General features: G+C 43.0%; 1 protein-coding gene across 1 annotated transcript; it reads left to right on the top strand.

The window, feature by feature from the left end:
- Positions 1-5,604: 5,604 nt before the first annotated feature.
- LOC115383452 (solute carrier family 35 member E4-like) lies at positions 5,605-9,785 on the top strand. The gene is given in 3 exon segments (XM_030085634.1): positions 5,605-6,180; positions 6,182-6,230; positions 9,250-9,785. Coding segments are annotated over 3 exon segments (1,161 nt in total).
- The last annotated feature ends 4,033 nt before the right edge of the window (positions 9,786-13,818 follow it).

Raw genomic sequence — 13,818 nt, 5'->3', positions numbered from 1 at the left:
TTGTCAGTTATTTTATTCAAATCTTAGAGCTTTTTTTGTACACCTTTAAGTCTGAGTGCTGAAAGTGTCAGTCAAGAGTTGCCAAAAATCTCTTAAGTACAGATGTTCAGTTTGACCTTGATGCTGAGAAAAATGTTGCTTCCTCAGAGCTTAACAGGGATTATAGCCTTATTCCTGATCAGTGTTTATATTATGATGACAGCTTCCTTCACAGTCAGTGACTCACCAGCTTATAAGATGATTAATAATAATAGTAATAATAATAAAGATGATGATTAAAAAAAAAATGCATATGCGACCATATACGACTACTCAGCTGTGAATAGAACCGATCTCGTCCTGTGCTCCGGCCTTTGTGGTGTTCAGGTGACCGGGGTGGTGGAGGACAGAGAGGGCACAGCCCATTACATCCTGTCAGGGACCTGGGACGACAAGATGGAGAGCGCTAAAGTGGTGGACAGCAGCCAAGGCTGCGGTGGCTCTGAGGGCAAACAGAAGACTGTGTATCAGACTCTGCAGCCCAAGCTGCTCTGGAAGAAATATCCCCTCCCGTATGTGTGGCGTATTCAACTATTTCTCTAGCATCTCAGTGACCCGATATGCCATTTCAACCTTGTCATCTTTGCCATTTGCGTGGCCATATTGTCTTTCCCCCTCTGTCCCTCCCCAGAGACAATGCGGAGAACATGCACTTTTTCTCCTCCCTGGCTCTCACCCTGAATGAGCCGGAAGAGGGTGTCGCGCCACGGACAGTCGTCTCCGACCCGACCAGCGGCTGATGGAGGCCGGTCTGTGGGACGAAGCAAACAGCCAAAAGCAGCGTTTAGGAGTGTCAGAGGCTGGAGCGAAAAGAAGGGAGACAAGCCAATCAGGCTCTGGAGGAAGGTGAGTGCACTTATCAAAGGTCACAGAGATCCCGACTCAATTACTATTCAAGTTCAAACTGTTGCTTACCTGCCTATGTTGCAGTGGTTGGAGAACAGTTCACTTTCACAGAAATTTTGATTCTGTTCCACAAGGGCAAGACATCGAAGGATACCAGCCGCTGTGGTTTGAGAAGAGGACAGAGGACTCGACGGGAGAGAGCACCTACGTCTACAAAGGCGGCTACTGGGAGGCTAAAGAAAGACAAGACTGGAGCCAGTGTCCGCAGATCTTCTAGGACGAAATGTCGCTCGCACCGCGGCATCAGATAGGCTGAGTGCTTCCCCGTGACGTGAACATACTCAGAATCAATGACGTGCATGTGTGTGAGCGAGTCAGAAATCCACCACAAGAAGTCCTGCTTTCACTTTGTAATTTCCTTGCTTTCTGCTCTGATATACCCGCGTCTCCTGAATGCATGGCCTCAGTGTGTGTGTGCGTGCTTCAAGAAAGTAGAAAATGAATTTATGAGACTGTAAAGACTCCCTGCGTGCTTGTGGGCGTGAGTGTGTGTGTGTATAGGCGTTACAGAAAAAGCGTGTTACTCTGGAACACACTTCACCATGTGTGAAGGGGGATAACTTGGAGGCAAGGAGTGCAACGTATGCTTTGGTACAATCTCTGACTGTCGTGTTCTCCGTGGAGCTGGAACAACTTGTTCCTTTGCGGGGCTTTGGCAGAGACACCCGGACCGAAGAAACACACAGTGGCTCTAAAGCCTTCTTCTGTGCAAAAACGCTTTCTCAGCAAGACCGTACCGGTTGATCTCCCCTGATACTTGGGCATTTTTTTACTCTTTTTCTTAACAAAATGCACAAACTGTATCTCGAGGGTTTTACATGTAGTGTCTGACCAATACAAGGCCATGAAACCTGAAGTACATGCTATATAATGTCTTTGGATGAACAACGAACTGAAAACGCTTGCTGTTTTACAGATAATCTTTCCTTCTCCCAGAACTTTGAAGTTATGCCTGGGGTTTGATTCAAGAAATACTCCAACAGCTTTAAAGAATTACACCAGTTCACCAGTAACAAAGCACAACACTCCCTGTGGACGCTGTCTTTCTCTGGAGGAATTATTGAGTAATCTCAGAATGGAGCAGACAGGCTGTGCAGCTAAACAGCAGTGCCGGGGAAATCTAATAACACTGTCGAGATGCATTATGGGAAATGGAGGAAGTAGCCTTTTTAGAGGATGATCTACTGTATAGCAAGAACGACACATCTGAAGATAGCTGCTTCTGTTGAATTTTTTTTAATCTTATTTCTGTAATGATTTTTTGAAATCACGAAACTTTGCGAAAGGTCAGTAGTCCCTGTGGAAGATGGAATTTCCTCTCAGAGATCTGCTTCCACTGAAGCAGAAATCTGGGATTTTCCTCAACAAGGGAATATATTGGTGCTTGATGGTAATTTTAGCCTTAATTATATAATGATAGATAATTCCCCATTAAGTACAACATCAAAACGAGGGATTTTGTACAGATTATAGTAATCTGGTAGGTATTTACTCAAGGAGACTTATAGTACGTGAACAATTTGGAAGTTTTTGTAATAACTTTACACAGCATTTCAGGGATTATCATCTTGATAAGTAGCAACAAGTTGTTTCCAACAATTAAAAAACTGTTACAAATGGTTAGCGTTAGTATGGTACTTCAGTACTAAAGATTTTATATCTTTGCATATGTCAGCATTCGGCAATAACACAAGCTGCACAGTCACATGAGAAACAAAAAAGAGCAGTTTGTTCCAACCAAAAGCTTGGGCATTTCATGAATGATAACCATGGGAAAACTCTGATTTATAACCATTTGCTTAAAGCCAGAAAACAGCTGAGGGAAGGCTTAATGCTAAGGGTTTTGTGTTCAAGTAAGCACTTATGTACAGTAGTAGTAAATACGTACACCTCTATAACCGATAATAACCTGTTTTTTTTATAGCTTATTGTGGTACAACCAGGCATGAAGCACATGTATGACTGCCTGGTTGTTTTATTGCCTGTACAAAGCAAGATTATATTAGATATAGGATTATTTCATTTACACTCACCACAAAAAAAAAAAAAATCATTTCACATTACTTGAATATTCAAACCTAATCTCTGTTTGTGTATACATAATTCTAAATGAGTCCTGAGTAGATACCAGTTAACAACATGTTGAAAGATGCATTATATAATATCTATGAGACAAATAAGATGTTCAAATCAAGCACAATTTCGTGTTGACCTATTAATACATGCTACATAAATCAACGGTTTTCATAGCAAAATATAGAGCTATGCATGGTTTTAAAGTGCTCGCGCACTCCTGTAGTGAGAAGCCTCATCACCTAGCTACTTGTGTGTGAGTTCTTACTGAGACATGATGTGAATTCACCTTCTGTGCCCAATTACCTCAGAAATTTTACATTTTTGAGCTGAAATAAAAACTTAAACCTCACATTGTGTTGTGTTTTACTTTATAGCTTTTTATGTTTTTTCCCAATATGGTAGATTCATTTGCCTTCCACATTAGAATATTCAATATGAGGAGCTAAATCCAGCTGAGGGCAGGTTACACAGTGAACAGGCCGCCACTCCATCGCTGGTTTTTGCCCTTTGACAGATAGGAAACTCACAATCTACCAAAAATGCACAAGAAGATCATGCAAACTCCAGACTGAAAGACCCCCAAACTTGACCTGGACTCATTTCAGCTTCACAGACATGAAAGAGTAAAGATTTCCACAAGTGAAATAGAATTATATCCACTGTAAAAATACAAAAATAAAATGTACAAAGCAAGTAAAAAAAGACAGAAATGGCAAAACAAATATAAAACTTGCATAAAGCAGAGGCCAGGCTTCCGTAGTGGTGATGGTATGTAATAAGATATTTAAAAAGTATTTTTTCTCATTTCGCTTGATTGATGCTGTTTACAACTTTGTTGAATACCTCAATGAAAAAAAGCAGATGCTTAAGAAAAAGATGGAATGAAATGAGACTTTTCAGTCTAACATAAATGTTGTAAATGGAGAATGAAAAGTTGCAACAGTGACAGATGACAGGTAATAATAGATAATTTGGTGAGAAGTTCTGAGAGTAGTAACACAAATTAGTACTAAATTACATACAAACAAAGATGCTGTGTTCGTATATAGCAATATGTGGTATATTTAATTCAATTCAACTTCATTTATATAGTGCCATTTACAACACAGCCATTTCTTGATACTTTTACAGAGGATAAACCCAACAATTCCACCTGAGCAAATTTACTGTATATACTGCATAATTCATACAGATAGAAAGAACAAAAGAACATTAAGAAAAAAAGAAACCAAAACAAACAAAAGCACCTCTAATTTCAAAATCTATAGAAATAAATACAAAATGTATTACAAGTCAATAAACAGCATTTACACCTTTCAAGTTCAGTCTGAATAGTAAATAAACAGTTTTTAAACTGCCTCTGAGTTTAGGACTTGGTTCCCACTGTGGTCCCGCCTGGAAATTTCTCCCAAAACACCCACAAAGAAACGATAAGCAGCGGTAAAGTGTTTGTCGGGGTGTGTGTGTGTGTGTGTGTGTGGGGGGTGGGGGGGGGGGGGGGGGGGACTCTTCTCCGCGGTGTTTGCCCGGAGGCTGACTGCACTGCAGGTCCGCCTGTGCGTAAAGGTCGCTCCATTCAGTTCGCGAGCGGCGTCGCCCTTTAAATAAACCGTCCTGTGGCTCCGGACCGCGTCCTCCACTCGGCTGACAGCGGCGGTGACCCACCGACGGAGCGTTCAGGGATGCTACCAGTGCTCGGAGGACAAGGTAAATGACAACAACGCCAACTAGGTCAACTTGTTGTGGCGACATGTCGCGTGTCGTGTGCGCGCGCCGCCGAGGAGATGCCCGTCCGGAAGACACACGGCTTGTTTTTGTTTTGAAGCTAAACCGCGGAGCAGCAGCGCTACCTGCCGCGGCGGATGCTAGCAGCTAGCCGACAGCTAGCAGCTGCGTGGTGTCAGGTGGCGGCGGCGGCTCTCTCCGGAGGTCGGTTAAATAAACCTCCGTCTGAAATGATGGCCGCGGTGTCGGTGCGACGGTGTGTTTTGGTTTGAGTGAAGCGAAGCCGACCGCACGGTGTCCTGCCCGGGGAGTTCGTACTGGATGACAGGGCTTCCCTCCGCTTCGCCGGTCAGAGGAGTCACAAGACCCGCGGCTGGCAGTGAAGTAAGCGGCTATATAAAGCCAGGATGGAGGGGGGAAACTCAGCCGCTGAGCCGTTTTCGTAAGATTTGGTTACAAGCAGCACGGCCAGTACCCGGGTTACTCTGTTTTGGTGCAGCACACCTCCCCGTCACTGCCAGTTCGTTGCTGCATGTCGCATCATAACCAATCGCGAAGAAGGCGCGGGCTGTTTTTTTTCTTCTTTCTCTATTACCGGCCCGCCCTGAACAGATCTGCTCTCCTTCCTCCTCCTTCGCCTCCGCCTGTCTCTCCTGCACGCAGCCATATGTCATTTCAGCCAGCGCCGGGTGTGTACACAACCAGGAAAAATAGAAACACGTGTCTATAGGCGGTGCTGAGGCACAACAAAGCCAGCCGTGCAGGAGGGACGACCGCGGCTCCTTCTCGCTCTTAAACTTCTTCCACGTCGTCTTCAAAGTTTTTTTTTATTCTGGAGATGAGCGTTTCGGATTCAACATGTGCTTTCCTTCCAGAGAGGACCATGATAAGAACATGATCAGCGCCGATGGCTTCTCTAAATGCGTGGCGACCCTGCGAGAGACGAGCAGGAGGAGACCACCTGCTGAGATGCTCCATCTGCTGTCGGCTGTCATCGTCTGGCTGGTGACAGGCACGACCATCTCCAGCCTCAACAAATGGATTTTTGCCGTGTACAACTTCAGGTACCCGCTGCTGTCGGCGCTGCACATGCTGACGGCCATCGTGGTGGACTATGGGTTGATCAAACTGAGGGTGATCCGGCACAGAGGGGCAGGAGAGCAAGATCTGACCCCCAGCGCCAAGTGTAAGGTGTTCCTGTTGAGTCTGACGTTTTGTGCCAGCATCGCCTTCGGGAACATGGGTCTGAACTATGTCCAGCTGTCATTTGCGCAAATGATCTATACTACAACCCCGCTGTTCACGCTGGCCATCTCCACGCTCATCTTGGGGAAGCAGCACCACATCCTCAAGTACACCGCCATGATGCCCATCTGCTTGGGGGCGTCTTTCAGCATCATGGGCGAGGTGCAGTTCGACCAGACCGGCTGCTTCTTTTGTGTTCGCAGCGACAATGCTGAGAGGCGTCAAGTCCATTCAGCAGAGTGAGTACATGCTCTAAGCAATCTCTTCGGTGATGTTGTTTTTCAGCTTTAAAAGTTTTTTTTCCTGTGAGCTGAAACTTTACTTCTATGTCACACCGCTGACGTCGGCGAGCATGACTGTGTTTTCCCCTCACAGACACCGCAGCGGTTTCTCGTCTGGAAGTTTCCTCCACTCAGTGACACACCCTCATATTACCGCGGAATGACACATTGGCATACTTTTTTGTTGCTTGGGAAACATAATAAAAACATTTGTGCCAGTTAGACTTTTAGCACATGTCCCATGGATTTTAAAGTGTTGTGTTTAAGCTGATCACCTTAAGAAATTTCTAGTGAATTACTTTTTCTGCAAACAGCATTTATAAAATCCACCAACAAACTGATAAACTGTTCATTTGGTCCCAGTAACACCGTCCTGTTTAGTTTTATTTCCTGTGGCATGTGGCGTAAATGTACTTATTCAAGGCATTTTTAGTTATTAAAGGCATAATGGCGCTGTGAGCCGTCACACCACCTCCCACTGTTTATCACTGGTTTGCAAACAAGAGCTGTGAGGTCGTTCTTTTAACACCTTTGCATATTTCCCTGCAACACCAGTTTGATTAGGTTTACTTTTTGCTTATAAGAAAACATAATCCTGATGTTCAACAGCAACGGTATGAAAACTGTTGGAAATTTTAAAACTTTGATTGAGTGGGTGTTGAATATTTCTCAGTTATGCAGTGTCAGCCAAGTTACTCTTGAGTTAGGTTGTTATAAGAAAACGTTATCACATGGTCAGTGACTTAAATCCAAAAATGATTTGATAAATACAAATGTGATTTGTTTTCTTGGCTTCTGTTAACTGGACTGCTATTCACTCTGCTTATAGATTACTAAAAGTTTCCAGATTCAACCCTAAATAAGTTTGGATTTAATTTAAAACATCTTCAAATAGGAAAAAAAGATCAAATATTCCTTTATGTACACCTATGATGAGGTTTCTGTGCCGAAGACTCACTGGAGATGAGTATAGTTTACTGAGTAGCATATCAAATAAAAGTATCCTTAATTCTTTCACCAGGAAAGCAAATACCGTGAGTCTCTGCACATAGCTGCAGTTTAAGTTAACGTCTGGGTAAAGAAGAACACTGTTTCCCTGAATTTCTGTCATGTGAGCGAGTCGTGCCACCGCTTCATGACCCCATTGTATCTCCATTATCTCATGTTCTCTGCTTTCACTAATGCATTAGTTGCATAAATGACTTAAAACCGTTTTTGCTGAAAACCGATTGTAACACAGGCGAGTGTTTGTGCGCGGCAGATTAGGTCTTTAACGTCATTAGGCTCCATAACATGGTTTTGGTCACAGGAGGGTGAAAAAAGCAAAGTGTTGGGTTTCTAAAAATATATAAAGTCTTGCTCTTTAATTTAGTTACGTGAGTCGGGATCAGATATTAGGATTGCTTACAGGAATGCAATGTTGCTTACTTTGTTCCTGGATGAGCAGAGGCAGGCTTGTGACCGCGGAGGTAATCGGTTCGAATCCCAGCGACGAACTTAGCAAGTTTGCTGAAGAGTTTATAACCCCGGCTTCGACCTTTGGCAAATAGACGTGTAAGAAGTGAAATGTGACTTGCGGTCAGATGTATAAACAAGATCCAGCAAATAAAGGTTGTTTTTAATCACCACTGAAACTTCATGTCCTGGGAAGCTGTCTCAAGTTTCAAGAAGCTATTTTTATTCTTTCTCACGTGTTGTTGTACAGTTTCCCTTATGTTTTTCTATTTTTTCTTGGTCAACCTCCAGTAGAGCATGACAGGTGCAGCGGCATATATTAGCAAACGGTGTGTTTAAAAACTGCAGCAGTCTTGAAGAATCTTAAATAATCAGTCAATTTGAAACAGTCTCACTGTGGCGGTTGTTGCGACCGTGAGAGGCGCCAGATTGATATCACTTTTCTGTGTATGTTATTTAGACTGTAAAAACACATCACCAGTGACTAGACCAGCGTCCTGTGAAGCAGCTCTGAACCCTAAACGCCACAACCAGAGACGATTGGTGTCACGAAGCTGGGCTAGATATCCTTCTTTAATGTTGACTTTCTGCTTCAGGCACTAACAGACGTTCTAGGATCTGATGAGAGCAACGTGACACGTGCGCTCATGTAGAATACTCCAAGACATTTACCACAGTCTTGATTTTACTTTTAGAGTTTAGAATTTACCTGATCGTATTCTAATCATCGTCAGAAAGTCAGGTTGTTATCCATCAAGAAACAAAAGTAAAGTCGTCCTTTTGCAAGTAATATAAAATGATTCAGGGTGAATAATGTATGAGTTAGTGTACTGGTACATTCAATAAACAAAAATGTGAACTTTAATCCAGTGTGTTTCAGCCTGCAGGACAGTAAACAACATATTCAGACACAAAGAACTCATTCTCTTCTGTGAAGATTCATATCTATATGCATGGAAGTCCAGAATCCATCTTCATGCACATAGTTTGCATGTGACTCAACAGGGATTTTCAGGAAAACATGGTTCTTATCTGTACGTACACTGCTTTGACAAGTATTGAAAACCATCTCATACATAAGCTACCGCTTGCAGGTTAAGTTAGGTGATTTGTTTTTGTGTTCAGTTTGAAATTCTCTTCAGTGTCTTCATGCCAGCTTCTGCTTGTTTACATTTCGCTCGTGTGCTGCGACCTCTGTGCATCGCAGCTTTCTCCTACAAGCCCGGGAAAGAAAAAAAAAAAAAAAACACAGAGCGGAACATTAATTTCCTCTCCGCTATCTTGAGGTTTCGCTGCATCTTTGTCCAGTTTTGCGTCCGCCACGGGCATTTCTGTTTCCTCAGGTATTTTAGCTCCGAGATGCAGAAACACGTTTTCTTCACCCACCTCTCGCTGCTTTACATAACCTACAGTGTGGTTGTGCACATGTTCAGAGTTCAGTGGTCGGTGATCACAGGTATAGAAATAAAACGGTTCTGTTATAATCTGCTGAAATTTCTTTTTTTTTTTTTTTTTAATTCAGGCATTTTGCTTCAAGAGGAGAAGATCAACTCCGTCTTCTTGCTCTACCTGATGTCCATTCCAAGCTTTTGCATCCTGGCCGTGGCCGCTCTGGCCCTGGAGAACTGGGCCGTGCTGGAGTCGCCGCTGCACTACGATCGCCACCTGTGGGTGTTCATCCTGCTCAGCTGCCTGGGCTCGGTCATGTACAATCTGGCCAGCTGCTGCGTCATCACGCTCACCTCGGCCGTCACCCTGCACATCCTGGGCAACCTGAGCGTGGTGGGCAACCTGCTGCTGTCCCAGCTGCTCTTCGGCAGTGAGCTGTCCGCCCTGAGCTGCGCCGGCGCCGTGCTCACGCTGTCCGGCATGCTCATCTACCAGAACTCGGAGTTCATCGTCGGCTACCTGGACGCGCGCAGAGCCAAAGCGAAAGGGTCCGGACAGGCGGAGTTTCTCGCCGCGGGCGGAGAAGACCCGGACGCAGCCAACACGCCTAGAAACACATATCATCAGCAAACATCGGAGGGGAAGCAGGAAGAAACTGGACTGAGGTGAAAGGATGATGGAGGGATTAAACAGCTGAAAGGTGATCAATAAACTCGTGCTCTTTGGTGTCATTAGGCGGGAGTGTGACCCGATCAAGCCAACGTCACTGACGAACTTTGTTAAGTTTCCCCACTGTGCCAATCGATGTCACTTCCGGTCACACCAAATTAAGTGGACAGAAAGGAAAAAGGCTGCCTTCGTCTGATTAATCCTGTCGGTTCTCTCCATTTGTAAATCACTCGTGTCGAAGACTCCTGGCGATATATGCATGCGTGAGCACACAGAACCGTCACTCATACTACTCCACTGTGAAAACGTTGTGGCGTCCAGAGGGCTGAAATCGACGTCTTGGGTGGATATTATCTACTGCGGTGAGCCTCATTCAGGAAGCGGCAGGTTTTAGATGCACCCTGCCTCCGGTCTGCACGGGCACAATTTATATTAAGAGATATATTTGTGGTACTGTTAGACGGCGATCACCCGGCCCTGTCGCGGCGAGGGGCTGGGGTTTTTGGCAGCTTCGTTTAGTTCTTGATGGTATGAACAGTAGGAAGCTTCGCCTGTGCGTTGAGGCAGACGTTACAACGGTGGACAAGTCGGCATGTCTGTGCGGTGACATGCCTGTTACCTACTGAAGCACATTTTTAATACGACACCACAGCTCCTGTGTTTTAAATTCCACGTGGCTTCCCACTCCCGAGTCCTAGATTTTGTTCTCATCCCAACCCGGAACGGCGGTCTCTGGAGAGACAGTCCAGTTGTGAACCTCGCATGCAGCGTTACCTCCATAATTGGGTTCACAAGTTCTCTAAGGAGTGTCACTTACTTTTAGCTTTCTAGTCCCAGGCGAAGTGACAAAGTGAAAAGGAGATTAAGCGGCTCTTTAAGGTCTCTTCCTCACTTGTTAGGCTTTGTCCTCACCTTCTGTGATGGTGACGTTGTTACAAAGTTGGCTCACTAGCTTGGCTTGGAAAAACAGATTCCTGCTGGACAGTGTATTTTTTTTCTTGTAAGAAAAAAATATTTTTATTTTATTTAGAAAGAAAGAAGAAAAAAAAAGAGATTACGGTATGTATTTGCTGCAAAATATTTATTATGTTCCAGGCCCAAGTAGTCACTGGTGTGTAACGCCCTAGGTATTGGTCATTCTGGGGAAAGATTCTATTTTTGCGCTCAACAGCTAAACAAACGGATCCCTGTTCTTTCTGGAGTTGTCCCCCACCCCAAAATTAACCAGACAGTCCCTCAAAGCGTCAGACAATATCCAAAACTCTCCTGCTACTGTGACAAAGAAAAAGATTTCTGAAGAGCAGAGTCGTCCCTCCAGAAATCCTGGATCTAACAGAGTGTTTGAGATCTATTTAATCTGCTAAATAGACTGAAAGAAGGGAGAATTCCAGCACTTGCGAGTTGTGAGTCAGAACCTGTTTTGAAGTTTTTTTGGTTCCTCTCTCTGCAAATAACATGAGATGTGGTCGTACAAAGTATTTGGAATAATTTACACGAACAGAAAAGATCGGGTAAAAACACTGCAAACAAGTCCCTCGTTGTTGTTTCTATATAACTTTCTTTCCACACAACATGAGATTCTGATCTTATTTGTTGAAAAGAATAGTTTATTGTTTTGTTATTTTTTGGGGGGGAGGGGGGCGTTGCATATTGAAAGAATTTAGTCAAAAAAAAGTATTTAAGAGGAACATTTCAAATGATGTTAACTATAATAACAATCAGAAAATAAACTGCAAATCACTCGTGGCTCAGTGTAAACACTGCAGAATGCCTGAACTCCTGCTGTCACAGATGCACACCCTTACATTATAATGGAGTTTTGTTCATGACCAGCTACTTGTGAGGTGATTTTATTTTATTATTTTTTATTTTTTGAGTCCCAGACTGTACCTTTTAAATTATGGGGGGTGTTTCATGACTTGTTCATGTGTGGTATGCCAAGCATTTTCTTTAAAGACTGATTTTTGCTTTGACTGGTTCTGTCCGTAAACATGATCGTTCCTCACATACAGTTTGAGCTCTCAAACTACACAACAGTTTTGACATTTGACGTGTTTATCATCGTAGTCTGCCATAAAATTAACTGCAAGTTCAATTTGATCTTTCACATGTTTTGTTTTAATGGTGCCAATCACAAAATGACCTTGTTTTTAATCCTCATGTCATCTTGCTTATCACTTCCTGGCTGACAGGAAATGGATAATGTATATGAGGTGGTTTTGTTTTTGAATTTAAAGTGTGCTTTTGTTGCTTTGGATGACTTCAGCTCCACATCGAAGATAATGTAAAGCAGGAAAAAAATCAGTTTGATCTTACTGAATACCTCAATTGTTAAATGGGATCTGTCATGTGTGCATTGGAAGAGGATTGAGGTCAATAATACAAGGAAGGTGCTGCATGATCGGTTTACTTTTTCAGTTATCAGAATAATCTTGTCACAGATGTCAACATATTTAAAAAAAAAGCCACGCCCTTTCTTTTTTATAGATATATAATCAGTTCAATGCTACCTGTTTGCTTGTTACGTTGAGCAGATTACAGATCTGGAGAAAAGCAACTGTTGCACTGACTAGGTACAAAACCGCTACCTTTAAAGGTTCCTGTGTATATACTGGTTTTGATTGTTTGCAAAGCTAGTGGGATGTAAATAGTTATTTTAATATATTTATGTATTTTATAGTCATATATGGCTGGTTGAAAATTGACTGGTTTAAAGAAACAAAACATTTGCCTCATGCCTTATTTGGACATACTGTAGATGGGGGGGGTTAAAGAGGGGGGGGCAGATTATATGGGATGGTACTTTGAAAGCTGCAGGTGCTTTTGTTCAGGGGAAAAGATGTGGATAACTCACTGTTACATGACCTGCAGTTGCTTGAAACCAACATCCTGACACAATAAACTAACAAAACTGAACACCTCATCACTGAGTCCCTTGTTTTTTGTTTTGTTTTGTTTTGTTTTTCTACACTGTTGTAATTCCAGCATCTTGTCTGTAGCAACTTCATCCAGAAAAATAATGTTAAAATGAATAGTAAACACACATCAACTCAAGGCCTTTGTATATTATTAACTTAGCCTTAATGACTCAATTCTGCCTCCTAACGCACAAAAGGGGAATTACATAGGTTTTATGCTGAACCTTTAGGTACTAGCATCGCTAAAAGCTGCAATGGTAAAATTTTAAAGGCATCTGGCACTAAATCCAATTCTTTCCATTCAGGACTTGATGGGGGAAAAAAAAAAAAAAGTCCTCCAAAACACAAAGATGCACTCTCACACTGGAGCCCATGAGAGAGTGAGGTCTAAAACCGATCAGCTGATTAAAAAAAAAATGCTGAAGTGAAAATGAGACAAAATTACAGTAGCTCAAATCATTAGCTACTGTAATGAGGGATTTGTGAAAACATGCACAACAGATTGATGGAGATAAATCTCTGATACAAGAACGATTTCAAATCATACTGAAAAGATATTTCATTTTGTGGAAATTTGTTCTGTTAAAAGAGCATCAAACGTCATGCCAGTGAGTGACCTTGGCCTCTTATTCCTGCTGAAATCACATTGACTTTAAGATCTTTGTGAAATCAGTTGAAAAACGTAGTTCTAAAATGATGAAAAATGGCTACTGAGTCTTAAGTGATTTCCTGAATTTAAACGTTGCCCCACCCAATAGTTTCTTTGTGCTTTTGCAGTTATATTTTAAGTTTAAACCCGTTCATCTGGCTACAGCCCGAACCAAACCTCAGTGACGTAGAAGATTTGCGCGCCTCATGCTGTCTCACATAAAGGACATTACTGACCCTCACCTGGACCCCCTGCTGAGCCAACAGGCCTGCAGACGATGCAGTGAACATGGCTCTGCACTTCACCTTACTGAAGGACAGCAGGCAGCATGTGAAGCTGGGAGAACTCCCCTCTAACTCCCAGACCATCAGCTCCCTCTTCAAAAAAACAAAACAACACAGCTCATAGTGTGCTGCTGTCCAGCATTTTGCAGTAGTCCTGAATATCCACCACTGGATGGAGCACT

This window comes from Salarias fasciatus (genome assembly GCF_902148845.1).
Source record: "Salarias fasciatus chromosome 7 unlocalized genomic scaffold, fSalaFa1.1 super_scaffold_4, whole genome shotgun sequence".
Lineage (NCBI taxonomy): Eukaryota > Metazoa > Chordata > Actinopteri > Blenniiformes > Blenniidae > Salarias > Salarias fasciatus.
Note: the sequence above shows the minus strand (reverse complement) of the source record. Positions and strands in the feature narration are given on the sequence as shown.